Source organism: Rhinolophus sinicus, chromosome 10 (genome assembly GCF_057876585.1).
Source record: "Rhinolophus sinicus isolate RSI-liver-muscle chromosome 10, RSI-T2T, whole genome shotgun sequence".
Lineage (NCBI taxonomy): Eukaryota > Metazoa > Chordata > Mammalia > Chiroptera > Rhinolophidae > Rhinolophus > Rhinolophus sinicus.
The window spans coordinates 7057559-7074163 of record NC_142510.1 but is presented as its reverse complement, the minus strand read 5'-3'; the positions used below and the strand labels follow the sequence as shown (position 1 = coordinate 7074163).

The 16605-nt window shown below is 50.9% G+C and overlaps 1 protein-coding gene and 1 long non-coding RNA gene across 5 annotated transcripts in view; one reads left to right on the top strand and one right to left on the bottom strand.

Annotated features, from left to right (window-relative positions):
* SNX29 (sorting nexin 29) overlaps nucleotides 1-16605 on the top strand; it is a 426403-nt gene that overhangs the window by 335066 nt on the left and 74732 nt on the right. For 3 of the 4 annotated variants that reach the window (XM_074322948.2, XM_019715145.3, XM_088801234.1), the window contains one exon: nucleotides 4071-4210. In XM_074322948.2, the coding sequence (XP_074179049.2) occupies nucleotides 4071-4210 (140 nt within the window). Of the gene's footprint in view, nucleotides 1-4070; nucleotides 4211-4490; nucleotides 4786-16605 lie in introns of those variants that run through there. The other variant, XM_088801235.1, reaches the window with a different exon arrangement.
* LOC148756831 (uncharacterized) lies at nucleotides 4785-15129 on the bottom strand. The gene is made up of 3 exons (XR_016022558.1): nucleotides 9543-15129; nucleotides 8839-8946; nucleotides 4785-5940 (listed from the first exon to the last, which is right to left on the bottom strand). It is a non-coding gene; the product is annotated as an uncharacterized LOC148756831 (long non-coding RNA).

Genomic DNA, 16605 nt, shown 5'->3' with positions numbered 1-16605 from the left:
CTGTTATTGTTTCTACACCGTGACTGACAATAATATTACGAGTGGAATGCTGTGTGAAATGAGAGCAGGGTGGCGAGCAGGAAGGACTCGAATCGGCCACCAGGGGAGTCTGGCAGACCCCACGAGCCGGACTTCCATCCAGTGCCATCATTTCTCATGCCGAGCCATCTATCCACCTGCCCCCACCCTGTATATGTAGAACCCCGACTTCCATGAATGAGCCACACCTATCACAGAGCCTGGCAGGCGCTTGGCCTAGGTGGGCACCACCCTCATCCCCATTTTACAGATGAGAAGCCTGAGGCTCTGAGTGTTTTAGCACCTGACTGTAGAGCTGGGAGTCACAATGCAGGTCGCTCCGCCTGCCCGAGGGAATGCCATCTCATCTTATAACGTGATCGTCTCATAGGGTGCTTTCTTAGATGGTTGTGTACGGCCTCGGCAATCCTGTCTGTGCAAGTGGTATGACTTAGGGGTCTCAAACTCTGGCCCGTGGAAGCCAGGCAGGGGATGGCACCGAGAGGAGCCGGCTGGGTGGGATGGTGACACTGCTTCCAGCCAATGAGGGCAGGGCTGCTCATTTTTCAGGGGAGGCCTGGAATCTGGATTTTATGCAGCAAGATCCTGGTTTTCATGTTTTGAGGCCACATAAGCCATTAGCAGCTTGTGGTGAAAAAAGTGGGACTATCTTCACCAAAATATCAGCACCATGATCCCCAAAGGGGACTCTGTTCTAAACAGTGTCACATTCTGCCTGCTAAAGAACGGCCAGCTTCCCAGCTTGTTCTGGGGTGGACCTCGACCCCTTTTAAAATTCCAGAAGCAGCAGGTGCATTTGAAAACTCAAATGTTTGAATACAGATGAGGCATGAGATAACACACAAAAAAACCCCACAAGCCAACAACAACAAAAAAACACATTTATTTTGTGGCTAAGTAGAAAAATGTTCCTAGTAGTTTAGAAATTCACACTGAAGTATTTAGGGGTGAAATGTCATGCTCACCATAATTTACTTTAAAACATCTTAACAAAAAGTGTGTTTGGTGAAAACCATGATGTAAAAACTGACAAAGCAAATGTGGAAAAGAATTAAGACTTTCTTAGATAAAAGTTATGGGGATTCATTGGCTCTGCTTTTTGCCATATTTTGAAATTTTCATAATAAAAAAAGTAAACAAAACAAAACAAATAATGGCAGTCATAGGAAAGACTGCAGCCTCCCAGGAATTGTCCTGAGAGTGTCCCTGCCCCACTGCGTTCTGCCAAGTTGTGTGTGGCGACACGAGGTATTGGTACCTCTGGGACCAGACTGAGACCCAAGGGAGCAGCGTCCAGGGCAGAGGTGGCCGTCAGGCAGCCTGGGAACAGGCGTCTTTCTCGTCACACAGTGAATGGCTTTGCTAAAGCCGTCGGGCAAGTGGAAGTTGTGTGAACTGAGTCCTGGTGTGGGCAGGCCTCCGCTTTAGAGGGCCCGCAGACCTTTCTTCTGTGAGTTCTGGATTGAGACGGCTCTCATTGCTCGAAGGTTAAAGACCCGGCCCTGGCTCAGCCACCTGCTAGCTCCAAGACCTGGGGCAAGTTCCTTACCCTCCCCCAGCCTCAGTTTCCAGCCTCAGGCCTGCTGTAAGGACCCGGGCAAGGAAAGAGCTGAGCTCAGAGCGGAGGACAGACTGCAGACATTGTTGTGGCTTATTCTGAAGGGCGCAGGCTGTCAAGTTCAGGTTGCTGCCATGTCGGATCTTCTCAGGAGCCAGCGGCTCAGGGAATCAGCACATGGGAAGAATGTGGGAATCGTCCAGGCTCAGCACGTCCTGCCAAGTCCCTCTTGTCCCTGGATTTGGGTGAGAAAAGTCACTGGTCAAGTGGAAATGGGTGGATTCGACTCCTGGGTGGAAGCCTCTGACCTCGCTTTTGGGGTCCTCACCTTCCTGGGACCCTGTGGCCCAGCCCCACAAGTCACCTGAGGCGCCATCTCCAGTCTCTCCTTGGGGCTTCGAGTGTCTTGAGCACCCCCCCCGCCCCCACAAAAGGAGCGCTCTGTTCTTCCTGGCTGATTAGCTCCTTCCATATCCTCCTGCAGGGCCCTTCAAGCAGTTTGAGGGTTTCTTGGGCAGATTAAAAACTAGGCTTAATTAGCTGGATTCAGCACTAACGTGGCATATTAACCACCTTCCCAAGGAGACGCATCTAATTGTTTAATGACGGGTTGAAGCTTGGAGACCACGGAGCAGAACCTGGCGTTCAGGCCGGGCCGGGCAGCAGAGCCCGGGCGGCTCCCGCTTGGGCCGAGGGCCTGCAGCCCTCCCCCACTCAGCACGCCTCGCACCAGGCTGCAGGCGATCTTGCCGCCACCTGGGACTGCGCCGGCTAGCTGGCCATGGGTTGCAGTGGCCAGCCACGTGTTCCACCGCCACCGCTCCTCTGGAGGCAGGTCCCTGCCCAGGCAGCTCCTCAGGGAGTCGCCTTGTGCTGGACGACCCTGCTGCCGGGTTCTTGCTCCCACCTGGTACGCAGAGGGCGGTGGCCAGATGAAACACAGGACGCTCAGTGAAATGTGAATTTCAGATCAACTAATTCCCTCAACATGTCCCAAATACTGCGCGGAAAGGTTTTATTGTGTGGTGCATGCCTGAAGACTGAAAAATTATTCAGTGAGGAATTATTGAATATTGGGTTATGAAAACTGACAAATGACTCACTGCCTATCTGAAATTCAAATTTCACTGGGCGTCCTGTATTTTTATTCGCAAGATCTGTTAACACCTAGGAAAGAATCTCCCAGCCGTGCTTGGATCCTTGGCAGGGCCTTGTGTGGGGTCTTCGTCAGAGACCAGTCCACGGACAGAGTGGGTTCTCAGGCACCTCTGAGCACGACCTTGTTCAGCAGACTGTCACTGAGCTGTGCCTGGCTGGGGACGGGGACCGAGCTGATTGTTCCATGGGGCCTCATGGCTGAGGCCGCAGTATCCTCATGTGTCACGTGATGTTAAGCAGAGTCCGCTTCTGCTGTTCTCATGAGGAGAAAGGACCGTGGCCTCTCTCTGCTGCCCCCCTCTCCCTGCCTGTGGCCCCCAGTCCAGGAGAAGCCTCACTTCCTCAGGGAGCGTCTTTCCTAAACCCACACTGGCCAGGGTTTCTTTGTCATAAAGCAGGGCCCCCGGTGCAGATTCGAAGGAGCAGGGCAGGCTTCCAAGTCTCTGGGGCCGAGGGAAACATGAAAACGTGGAGCCCCTTGTTCCAAAATTATTAAGAATTCCAGGACAAGGACAGCACATCACACAGGTCCACGTTTCAGTCCTGTGTGACTGCACAGGGCGCACACCTGGGAAGCTGGCCCTGCCTACAAGCCAAAGAGATAAGGGAGCGTGGTGGGGGCAAGGGGGGTGTTGTCTGTGGTGAACAGGAAGGTTCGGAGCACGGAGCCCCTGACCGGGAGGGGTGGAGATTGCACAGGTGGGGGGGGGGGGACATGCTGCCCTTCCCAGCAGGTGAGGCCCTATGGGTCAGAGTGTGCTGCCATGTCTCCTAGTTTCTCAGGAAAAGGTAGAATTTGTTTTTTAATACAATCTTTCTTAAATTGTGGCAACTGATATATATGTATTTTGGAAAATCCCTGTGAGGGCCAAATAAGCACCCTCTCTAGAGAGTGGCGTTTAGTGTGACTCGTAATTATACACTGACCTGTGTGGTCCTGGATTTCCTTGTGACTCCCCCACTGGCCTGGGACCTCCACCAGTGACTGACCGTTCGTGCCCACTGTTCTATCCTTGGTCCCTGGCACCATGCTTGGCACATGATAGGTGCTCAGTAAGTGACAGCCACAGTTGCTAAGACCTCATTCATTCATTCATGGGAACACAGTGTAGGGAGTTTTAGGGACCTGCTTTCCCCCACTTACTAGTACCACGAGCACCTTCCACATGTGACTGCACGTGGGAAGTGCCCGGCCGGCCCTCAGTTAGTGTAGGACGTGTGCTGGTGAGGAGGGATGCACTGCGTGAGCCGCGGGGACGTTCTCGGCTAGGCGAGGAGCGTACCCTTGAGCGCACCTGTCTGTCTGTCTTCTCAGGATGCCAAGTTCGTGGAGGAACGAAGGAAGCAGCTGCAAAACTACCTGCGCAGCGTCATGAACAAAGTCATCCAGATGGTCCCCGAGTTTGCCGCCAGCCCCAAGAAAGAGACCCTCGTCCAGCTGATGCCCTTCTTTGTGTAAGTACCATTCCCGGGGGCATGCTGCATCCAGCACGCCCTCCTTTCTCTTCCAAATGTGTCTGCGTCCCTAACACCCTGGGACCCGGCTGTGACCCAGGAGCTGTGGGAGGTGCGGACAGGGAGACATGGGCCACGACGCCTTGGAGTTCCTAGGGGCTCGTGAAGGGGCAAGTCTGCACGTGAACTTCAGTGATTCGAGGTCTGCAAATCCATGCAGGGCCAGGGGTCCTATACATTCGTGCATTTTGATCACAGGAGAGATTCGTTTTCTGTGCAGCTCACAGGTCTTCTCTCAGTGGCCTCAGCTTGGTTCGTGAATCCGAGGAAAGGTGCTCACAGACTCCCACTGGTACCGATTTGAATGATTTTCATGTTAATAATCCTTATGTATGAACAAGCGTAAAACTAGGTAAAAATTCCTTGTTCTTATATCTCTTAGAAAAGTATGAAACATTTAAAGGGGTTTGCATGTGAAGCACTTAACGAAGTTGGTATGATTCAAAGTTGTCATTCAAAGCAAAAGGTGCTGCCGTTTTTCTGAGGCCAAATCTTCGCTCCCAGTGGTGTGAGGCGGGCAGCGTCTTGTGTTTGTCATGCGCCAGTGTCCGCCTGCTGACTCCATTCCCGCCGCTCTTCTCGGGTCACATGGCCTGGAAACATGTTTGTGCAGCACCGTGGGGCAGGTGGCCGTCACGTGGTGCCACCATCTTACCCCTGCAGCGAGGCCACTCTGCTCAGCAGTCATCAGCCTGAGACATTTCCATCCTTGGAATTTTGAGAACTGAAATGACGAAGCAGTACTTGGTGTTTATAGTTTTTAGATGCCGTAGAATATAATTCTATCATTTCTAAACTATTTCCATCTAGAAACACCAGATGGAAAGGTCCTCAGAGCAAAAGTGTGGCTCCCCCAAAATGGGAGCGGAACTCGTCATGTGAGAAGCACTGGTCTGGGTCTGTGAGATTTGCCGGGATAAAGAATCTCCTTTCCCTGTAGCTCTTAAAAACTGGTACGCTGAGGGTTTGGGGATCGGTTTCGTTCTAACAGAGATGCTGTGACTCACAACAAGGGGCTCACTTCTGCTTCTGAATGTGGGGTTGAACTGTGGGCATCACACCTCCCAGGATTTGCAAGTTGAGCTTCCAGCCAGATGAATGTGGGCAGGGCTGCCCCACTTACCTGCTTCAGGCCTTTGAAATTGTAGCTGCGCTAGCCGCTGGTGTGTCTAATTGTTTAAAGGCTTTTGTGAGAAGACAGTAGGTTGGTGCAAAAGTAATTGCAGTTTAAAAGGTTAAAAATAATTGCAAAAACCGCAATTACTTTAGCACCAACCTAATATAACTGTATTGCGCTGCCTGTGATAAAAGAGACTTTTTTTTCCGAATAGAATACATCGTGTGGGAAACTGTATTTTTCTTTCCTCTGGTTATTTGTGATGCCAGGACCTTGATCTCTCGCCGTTTTTTAAGTTAGTGGGGGTGGGGTTCCCGTTCTTCTGTGCAAGGCAGCTCCCAGGCCCATGATGCCTGTTGGAAATTAACCTTCCGCTGAGTCATGTGCGCGTTGGTTAAATTCTCTGATGGAAATTGAGTCAGAGCATTGGTCCTACGGCCAGGATGCTGAGAAAGGCTGCCCGTAGTAAGTGAGAAGGAGAAAACTTTGCCCCACTCAGGCACGCCGGTGGCTCTTCTGCTGGCACGGGCAGTCGTGTTTACCAAACATCAGCCTGCGGAATTGTGAACATTGTGTGTGAATGAGCGCGTCTCGGTGTGTTGTTCAGATCTCAGCTGCACTGGTTGCCATTAATCAGAGCTGGGAGAGAAACCCTTTGTGCCTAATTAGCACAGAGAACATAAGGTTCAATTTCATTGGCTTTAAAAAATACAGAGAATTTCCGTAGGAGATTGTGGCAAGTGACATAATATTGACACAAGATTTCTGACTGAACCTTGGTACGGACCCCAGATGAATTAAACAGCTTTTGTCTGCTGGTCTCCCTGCAGCTCCAAGTTAAACTGCTCTCTCCTCCTCTGTCTTTTGGAGCAAGATGGAATTACAGGTTAAAATCTGCAAGTTGTTTCATTTTGGGGTAATGGAAGATGAGCCAGTGAATCTCCCCGTGATAATTTCCTGTCTGTGTGTGCTCAGGAAAGCAGCGAGACTGCTATCTCAGCTCCACAGTTCACCCTGAGGTTTCCAGGTTTTTGTGTGTTTTTTGTTTTTTTTTAATCTGTCTTGGCTAAGGAAATAAACCCCAAAAAGCATAATTTAAAAAAAAAAATATATATATATATATAAATCTTGACCTGTCCTCGGCTCTTTCAAATGCTGAACACAAATGCACTTGTTTGCTGGGCTGCTGCCGCCACTTCCTTCCTCCCCTCTGTTTGCCAGACTTTAGCGTGTGACCTGCCTGAGCTCCCTGAGATCCTGTTAGGTGGACCCCATGTCTCCATTTTACTCGGTGGAACCTTACACAACTGCCAATAAAAGGGCAGTTCCAGAGGGTTCCATATCCTGATGACAAGAAAAGTGAGGCGCTGAGAGGGGACCTGGCTGACCCCAGGGTTACCCACCAGCACAGGGGAAGCCTGGCTGTCCGGTGCCATGGCCCATGTTTTGGGGCTTAGGTGACAAACCCACGACCTGTGGGGCGACCTGAGCCTGACCCTCTGACCTGTCTTACTTGACCAGTCCAGTGGGGTTTTGTTATTTCTTTGTCTTAATTAAAGTATTGCCAGCATCCAAAAATGAGAAGGTGTCAGATTTCTAAAAATCAGATATCGAGCCTCTCTCGAAAAATGAGAATCGGTCACACCTTGTTATGGACTGACTGTGCCCCCACAAAATCTATAGATTAAAGCCCCCCCCATATGATGGTTTTTGGGGCCTTTGAGAAATGATGAGGTTTGGATGAAGTTACAAGAGTGGGGCCCCCACGATGCCATTAGTGCCCCGACAAGAAGAGGAAGAGAGAACAGTACTGTCTGGCTGCCATGTGTGGACACAGTGAGGAGGCAACGTCCAGAGCCAAGAAGGGAGACTCCACCCGGAACCGAGTCTGCCGGCACCTTGACGTTGGACCCCAGCCTCCAGAACCGAGAGAAATCAATGCTGTCGCTTAAGCCACAAACACTGCTGTTTTGTTACGGCAGCCAGGACAAACGAATATCCACTTCCATTCCCACTCAGCCACACTTTGGCTACAGGCTATAGCCGACTGTGCCCCGCCCCCACCCCCCTTGTCTCCACTCAGCCGAGCCTCCCCTGACGTTTGTGTTGGTATTTGGCTGTTTTTCTTATATACTCAGGTGATGTCACACATTTGAGTTACCTGCCTGGCCCCTGTAGATACCTGAGTTGGCAATCCTGCCTCTCACCCTCTACTCCGATGGCTTCTCCATACGGGCTTTGGTTGTGAGGACCAGACACTGCGTGTGACCCAGGATGCATTTGGCTTGCCCTCTGTCCTCCCACCATGCGCTGTGAGCTAGTTCACTGCCAAACTTCAGTAAAGGTGGCCCCCTTCCCATTGAGCGGGAGAGAGAAGGTGGTCAGAGGAATGAAAGCTAGTAGGTAGAAGTTACTCATGTTTTTCTTCCTTTTTTCCCCTCCCATAAATATTCCTTAAAACTTTCAGGTTTATGCAGCCTGGAGTCCAGCATTAGATGGGACCTGCTTTTGTACACACGTCTCCGGTTCCTTTTTTCTGTTTACTGTGTCAGTATTTCACTGTGTTCTGCAAGGGACATCATGACTTCCAAATATTCTACCATCTGTACAAATCTAAGCGTGAAAGCATCAGCTGGTTGAATGTTTTTTCCCCAAATCTCTCTGCCTCCCTTCCCTGCAAACACCGGCAGCAGTCTAACCTACTGAGTTAGAAAGTAGGACGGTAGGAAGTGGGCCATTTCTTTTCCGTGTTGAACTCTATGTATCAGTCTGGCCCTGGTGGGAACCAGTGTCCGCCCACCAAAATGGTGAGCAGATGGCAGGCCCCCAACACTCTCTTCTTTGGGGAGCCCCATATTCTTTGTGTCACCCTGGTGTTTCAGAGAAAGGTGAACGCCGAGACGTGACATGTGGCACATGTTAGTGGAAATATCAGGCGTGCTTTTGAAAGCTAATGAAGGGAAGCTTGGATTCCAAGAATTCATTCTGCAGAACTGGACCGCATATCAGTGCAGGCTTAAATGATTTGCTGTGCTGTCATTTAGCACATTATTAATTTTTTTATTTTCCGCAGAGTAACTCATCCTTGGGAAATATTTCATGTTCTACTGTTCCTTGAGGGGAGAGACAATGTTACGGGGGTGGAAGCTAGAGGAATGTAGGTCGCGGCACAAATTCCCAACTGGATTTTCAGCAGAAAATTCAGCTGAAAATCCAGTTGATGTTTTCCCCACTCCCCTCCCCACCCCCACCTGCTGCCACAGTCACTCTTAAAAGTTGTTCCATGTATTTTATGCTGAATAGGAGCTGCCGTGTTCTCCCCGTGAGCAGGGGATTAGCTCCCCACCTGTGCACCAGCAGGGGTCACCGGCGCCTAAATTGACACCTTTTGCTTTACAAGTCAGCTGCTCCCTGGAATTACACAGCTCCTACCTGGAAACCTTTAGCTCACCTTGCATCTGTGGACTGGCCCAAATTCCAGGTTCCTAGGTCTTAAGCGTTGCCCAGCTACCAGGACAGAGTGCGGGTGCTACTCAGGGGTCTCCAACGTGTGGCTAGACTGGTTAGGTGTGGACAGAGTTTTAAAACAAAATATATAAAAATATATAAATAGAAATAAAATTAAATATAAAATAATTTTGTATGGTGACGTATGTTAACCAGACTTATTGTGATCATTTTGCTATATATATGCTGTATACCTGAAACTAATGTAATGTTAGTTGTCAGTTACACCCTAATTTTTTTTTTTTTTGGATTTTTTTTTTCTTTTTCTTTCTCTTTTTTTCTTTCTATTTTATTTTATTTTATTAGTTTCAGGTTTTTTTAAAAAATACTTTTTTCTAGTAGGTAGAATTATGAGTTATCTTCTTGCTTGTTTCCATTTTTTAAATTTCCCCCATAATTAATATGCATTGCTTTTTAAATAAAAAAAGTTATTTTTACAAAAAAAAGAGAGCGAGCGAGAGAAAACAGCATATATCTCGCATACTTTGAAGTGGTAATAATAACTTGTTATTACATAGATTTGAAAGGCACAGGAAATAAAACTATCTATAAATGTGAATGACTTTCCCTGGGACAAGGATGCCCGAGTCTGGCACCTTTCCAACCCCTCCCTCTCACATTTCCCCTCAGCCTGCTTCACTGACTTACCTCAGCCACCTGGCCCTCAAGGCAGATGAGTTTGAGACCCCTGGTAGCCAAATGGAAAGCGTGGGGATTGGGAGTCAGCAGCTGTCGCCAGCGCTTCCGCTGAGGAGAGAGGTGATCTTGGGCAGGGATTTGCCTGAGTCGGAGCTTCCTTCTGTATAAAATGAGAACCGTCCTCACTGATCTGTGGGGAAACTATTAGAACGTGAGTTATCCTAAAGTCACTCCTCACTCCTGTCCCTACTAGGGACCTCTGTCTCTGGATAAAGCGGCCCAGGGCTGCCCTGGGAAACTGGGCATGGCAGCTGTGGTCTGACTTTCCAGGGAGGCTGAGAGGTTGGGCCTGACGGTAGCACCCCTTCTAGGGGCCAGGCGTCTCCTGCAGGAAGACGCCAGTCATTCCTGGTCCTTGAAGGTCATACCCTGGGGGATCCTGTGGCCAGGAGAGATGACCTGTGAAACGCCACTTCATTACCTCCAGCCGCAGGCCTGGCTTTTGTTGGGCTGCTGTGAAGCGGTGCAGCCCAAGTTCGGGTCCCTAGGCTGCTGGGTGCTAGCCCTCCAGATCTGCAGGGCTCCCACCCGGGGAGATCGTGGTCAGTCACTCTTCCTGGAAGTGATGAGGGCACAGCTGTTCTCTAATGTTCAGATAGCTTCCCTGACCCCTAGGCAGCCCCCCAGTCACAGTAACTACGTTCCATTTCTGCCATTTCTCTCCATTTGGTGGCGATGGGGGAGAGACCACTTCCACAGAAAGGAGGGAGACGGGGGAGGAGAAGGATGATGACGTGGCCACAGGGAATCTGGGACATCTCCAGGACAAAAGCTCTGCTGAGTGGATACATGGAAAGTCCCCTCAAAGGGGCCTGTATTCAGCAAACATCTCTTTTCATGCAGTCACTGTTTATTGAGCACCTGCTAAGTACTCAACAAGTACTGGGGATATGGCTGCAAACAAAACAGAAAAAGGATTAAAATCCTCTGACTTTATAGAGTAGGGGAGATGAGATGGAAAATGGACAAATATATAATATACTGCCAAATAAAAACGAATTTGACGCTAATTAATGCAGAGTTAGAGACTAGAAAACCACATAGGTGGTGTTCCCCGTAAAATGGTCGGGAAAGACCTCTCAGGAAGATCCTGTGAATTTCTGGGGGGAGGGTGTTCAGACACCGGGAACAGTGAGTGCAAAGGCCCTGAGGCGGGAACAGGTAGGGTGTGTCAGCTGATGCCATTGTGGCCGGAGCAGAGAGAGCAGGGCAGTGAGAGAGTGGAGGTCGCCATGGCCAGGTCACACAGGGCCGTGGCGGCCGTGACAGTGACTTGGGGATTTATTCTGAGTGGGTTTGGAGCAGGGTGTGATATGACCAGGGTTATGTTTTTAAAACCTCATTCGGGATGTGGGGTAGAGAATAGAACTGGACGGGGCAGGTCACGAGGTTTTATAGGGTCTAGACAGGAGGAGTTGGTCACCTTGGTCAAAGTGACCGGAAGGGCAGTGTGACAAGCGCTTGGACTGAATGTAGTGGAGGCCTGGCTGTCAGGTGTGAGAGAACTTCCCTGACGGGCCCGGCCTCCTGCCAGACCAGGCCGATGCCGCAGCTGCTCAGTATACACCCTCTGTATCCAAGTCAGTGAACTTGCATCGAGCGCCTACTCTTTTTTATTTTATTTTTTTAATTTATTGGGGTGACAATTGTTAGTAAAATTACATAGATTTCAGGTGTACAATTCTGTATTCCATCATCTATAAATCCCATTGTGTGCTCACCACCCAGAGTCAGTTCTCCTTCCATCACCATATATTTGATCCCCCTTACCCTCATCTCCCACCCCCCAACCCCCTTACCCTCTGGTGAGTGCCTACTGTTTACCGGTCCCGGGGCTGGCGGGGAGCTTGGTGGCGTGGTCCACAGATGCCTAACCATGGACCCAGCACTCAGGGGCCAACACGTGTGCCGGTCATGACATCCCAAGGCCGCCTGTCTTCCTTCATGTACTAGGAACATGCACGGTGCCCAGTTATGTGTCAGGCTGCCCGCTTTGTACCCAGCTCTGCGACTGGCTGGCGGCGTGGCCTTGAGTGAGTCACAAGCCCCCCAGGGCCTCAGCGTCTTCCTCTGTGCAATGGCGGTACTAACAGCATCCCCCGGACCAGGTGAGGTGACATGAGCACACGTGTGTCAGGCTTTCAGAGCAGCGAGCGCCTTTGTGTAGTAAGCTCTGTATGTGTGTTGCTGTTTTTACCAGCAGAAGGGGGGCACGGGGGAGAGTCTGGGGAGCAGACGTTTTGGAGGAAGTGATAAACTTATGGTATTAAAAAAAAAGTACAGCACTACAGAAAGCTATAAGACGAAGCAAACGTCACACCACCCTCGCTGTGCATCGTGGCCCCACCCCACGCTGTGCTCACCGGTAGGTTTCTTATGTAACTGCAGAAATTGTCAATACTTAGGTAAGCCAGAGCCACCCTCCACACAGAGTTCTGTAGTTTGCCTTTTGGGTTTAATAAAGCTGCCTCATCCTTTTTTGAAAACTACATCGTATCCACTGCAATGGCTGTTTCGTAACTTGTTTCACCATTGCTCTATTTGAACATTTGAGATGTTCCCAGATTTTTCTCCCTCAGTGTTGCCAGGATTATTTCAATAGATACACATTTCAGCAGGTAGGTCTGCAGCGTTGATTTTTAGGCTCAGATGGCATGTGCATTTAAAAATTGTTCAGGTTATCCGTACCCCACCGTCTTACACCAATTTGAGATGCAAACTTTTGATAGGCGTAAGGGGGAGATGTTCTTTCCACATGTTCAGGGCAGCTGCCAAGTGCAGGGAGCCCCACGTCATCCACTGTGGCCAGAGAAGCTCTGAAAAACAGGGCTGGGAGCTGGGGCTGCAAAGTCCTGAGGGAGTGTCCATCTTGGTCTCCGTGCAGACAAGTCCTTGCAGACCTTTGAGCTTATGTCTGTGCTTTAGGGATCATACTGGCAGCTGGGGGAGGGTGGGGCGGGGGGTGGGGACAGGAGACAAGATAGGGTGCTTTCATAGTAGCCCAGAGAAAATGGGGGGGGGGGGTTGGCAGATGATGCCAAGTTTTTGAGGCTGGAAGTCTGGACCAATGATGGTCAAGTGGATGGGGGGGCAGATTTGGGAGCAGGCAAGGTGAAAATGAGCTGTTGGGTGTAGAAACTGGTCTCCGAGAGGTCCTGAAGGCAGGCTGGGAGCCTGGCAAGAGAGACAGGTGAGCTGGGCATCAGGTAGGAATTCCTTCCTGGTGCATCTCAGGAAACATACATCTCCAAGCTCAAGAAAAATCAGTGAAGAGATCAGGAAGTATTATCCTTCTCCTGTGAAAAATCAAAGTGCAGCCGTGAGCATTCCTGGTTTGCAGGTGCCCATGCCCAGGAGGCAAAGGCAGGAAAGCCCACACACGGTTGGAGGTGAAGGTCAGTGCTTCCAGGAACCAGGGCGGGAGCTCGTAGGAGAGAAATGGTCACGGTCTCATTAGTCAGTCTTGCTTTTAGCTGGTGCCGTGTTATTAAATGTGTGTTGGTGGCTCTATCTGCTGCAAACAATGAGTCATTCTTGCAAATAAAATAAATACGAATAAGTTTATGTGCCTGGTAAACCCGATGTGCGTGGCAGGCCAAGAAATGGCAAGTTTGGGAAGCACAGTAAGTCCTTCTGTTAGCAGTTTCCATGCGCACTTCTGTGCGATGCCGTCAGCCTCGGTGTGAGACCCCTGGTGCTATTATTCCACCAGCACCCAGTGTGTAGGTTGGCTGGTATCTTCCAGAATATTCACTCCAGGCTCCAGTCCTTTGTAAATGCTACCAAACTAAATGTTTCTTGCTTATTAAGCAAAATCATTTGAGATTTCCACAATAATGAATAAAAAGTATCAAGAATGTTGGGATTATTTTAAGACTGAGTTACGATCTTGGGAATTTCGGAGAACTCCCAGGAATTCTGACTTCTTGCCAACGGGTCACCGCTCAGGAATTTGGAAATTGAACCCACTCCCTGGGGTACAATTTCCTGATACAAACTTGGGAATGGTGATCACGGAAGTGGGGAAGTGCCCAGGGAAACAGGGAGAGGAAGCAGAGGTGCAGCCCAGGACACTGAGCCACCCTGTGGGGCCAGCAGAGCAGGGGGAGAGGTGGAGGGAGCTGGGTCAGGGTTGCGAGGGGGTGCTGTTGCCCAAAGAAGCCTTCCTCTGCGTGAAAGAGCTGCAGAATTAGCACCTAGTCTTGGAGCATCAAGAATAGCAGGCTGCTGTCCTCCTCTGCTGCCAAGTTGGCTAAGGACCCACAGAGCAGGTGGCACAGCGCAACTGTGGTGGCATCCCTGTCACCCTCGTCACAGGGAGAGTGCTGCGAACAAGTCATCAAGGGCAGCAGAGGGCAGCTGCGCCTTCTCAAGCCCAGCCTGCCTGTCGCCTCCCTCCGGGTAGGGATGGTGGGGTGGGGACAGGATCAGCTCCGCCGCCTCTGACAGGCAGTCCTCCCTGCAGGAACGAGGTTCTGGAACTGGGAGCTGTCTGGGGCCTGGGGGGACCCTTAGCGTCATCGTTTCGCGCACAACGGAGCAGTTTATTGTGACGTGGGGCACGGTGCGTAGTTCGGAAATGCACTTCAGTGATTGTTTGGGGAACCATGGCCCTTTGGGGTCCTGGAATAACTTCAGGCCATTTGGACTTGCAGAATCTTTGACCCTTTTCTGATGCGCTGGTGCTTCATTGGACATGACGGGACAAAGCGCTGACGTCTCACTCCCAGCTCAGAGGGGACCGTGAACAATGTGTATAAATTAAAAGGGAAACCTTTTTCCCATTGCTGCAGCCCTTTGTCATCCCCAGCATTATTAAGGCAGCTCGCCACCAGCACTGACCCCTGATTGGGACAGACATGGCGCTGTGGGAGGCCCCCTCCTGCCTTGTTTGCTTCTGTGGTCGGTTAGCATCTTACCTTCCCAGCATCTGGGATCAACAGAGCAGACAAACACCCCAAGTTTCCCCTATCAACGGGGGACTGCAGCAAACTCAGGTGTCTATAGGGTCCAGGCAGGTCATTTCAGTGAAGGAAGCCTCATGTTGTGACCACAGGAGGGGTGTGGAGTGGAGCTCACAGACCCTGTCTAACGGGTCAGCTGCTGCTCACCCCGCGTGATTATTGCTATGTGGGGCTGCCGCTTGCCAGATGGTGGAATTTTCCAAGATGGCAGAAACCCATATCGAGAGATGAAAATCTGATTTTCAAGTTAGTTGGAAACTGATTTGAGGGCTAAACAAAATGTTTGTGGGCCACATGTGACCCACTGGATATCAAAAGCTTTCCAGGGTGAAAAGGGACTTCATTAGATGAGTCTGCTTAACACATGAGGACATAGGGGCAGAAGCTGGCAGTAACCCACTCAATTCCACGGGACGGTGACAAGATACTGATCCAGTACCTCTGACACCAGATGCTCCAGACAGAGCAGGCCCTGCCATTATGACTGAGGTCCCCTGAACAGTTTGGGCCTGGTGAGTAATGGGTCCATTGGAAACCGCCAGGCACTAGATTTCTGCCCGTCAGCTGGCCCTCTCCCTGTGGGGGTGGCCTGTCTCCCCAGAGGGCCTACTAACCAGCACGTTGTCGATTCTTCTGGGCAAAGCCCCCGCCTGAGTTTCCCCCACCTCAGAGCAGCTCTCTCTGTTGCCGGTCTTTACATGGCCAGAGGCAATGCTTGTTTTCCTGAAAAAATAACACAACCAGGAAAGGCAGGAATGACGCAGTTTCTTTTCAGCAGCTCCACCCCCCAAGGACTGGGGGTCCTTGGAAGGCACTAGTGTCTATTCCGGGGAGCTGGTCACAGGTTATTAAGATTGAAAGGAAATCTGGGTTCTCACCGGTTAAGACAAACTGTTCATGGGTACGATTGACCCCAAAGGGTTTTATGCACAGTGGCTGCTGTGGGGCTTTTCATTCTGGTTTTGTTGGCGTTCCTACTTTCACTCACTGCCGCTGCCCCACTCGGCCCCAGTGGGTTTCCTCGTGCCTCAGCCCCATAGTGTAAACGGGGCAGTGCTGCCTCGCTTGGCAACCCCAGGGACAGTGTCAATGGACAGAGACGTTTTTAGTTGTCACAACTCGGGATGTGGGAGGGGCGTACTATTAGCATCCTGTGGGTGGAGCCCCGGGAGGCTGCTAAACATCCCACAATGCACAGGGTGGCCCCCACAGACAGTTATCTGACCCAGGACCAAGTGCCCCGTTGAGAAACCCTGCTGCAGTCCAAGAAGCGGGTCTGTCATTGGATCTAGTACAACCAGCCATAAAGCCCTGTGGCTCCAGGGCCAAGAAAGAGATAAGGAGAAGAAAGCAGGTGTGAAGCCAGCAGCTTCTTGCATTACGTCCTCACATCTACCTTTAAGGCTGGTGGTGTTGTTGCCCATTTTTCAGCTGAGGAGATGGCATCCCTGACAGTGACGGGACCCAGTCCTGGTCTTGCAGCTGGGAAGTGGTGGAGCGGGGAGTGTAAGCCTGTCTGTATGGCTCAGCCGCCTCTATCTTTGTCACCATGACATCAGAATGAGGCCCATAACAGAGCACTCCTAACTGGCTTCGTGATTGGCTATTTCCAAGGTCTCAGTTTTCATTGTGGGTCCTCCATACCCCTAGAACAGCAGGCCCGTGCTTCGTCACACGCGTCTTGGGCCGCCCTGCCTGTCCTCTGCAGGGTCTCCGCTGTGGGCTCTCAGGGCACACATCTGTGATGCCACAGCTGGCTGCTGCTGTCCGAGGTCCTAGCCTCTCCAGCGCTTTGGGGTTAACTCCCAAAGTCAGTGTTGCCCAGAAGGGAAGTGGGGCTGGGGGCAGGGGGTTAAGGAACTCGCGAGGCTGTGACCCAGTTGAAGGAAGTGGTCTGAGACCTGCTCAACGCCCACTCCCCACCCCTCCTCTTGCCAACTGGTTTGCTCCTGAGCTGCGGCCCCTTCTTGTTGTTCATTAATGTGATAAGCCCTGGCGGTTTTAACTGCACCAAAGCCCTGCTTTGGCCCTGGGAACGCTCTCCTTTC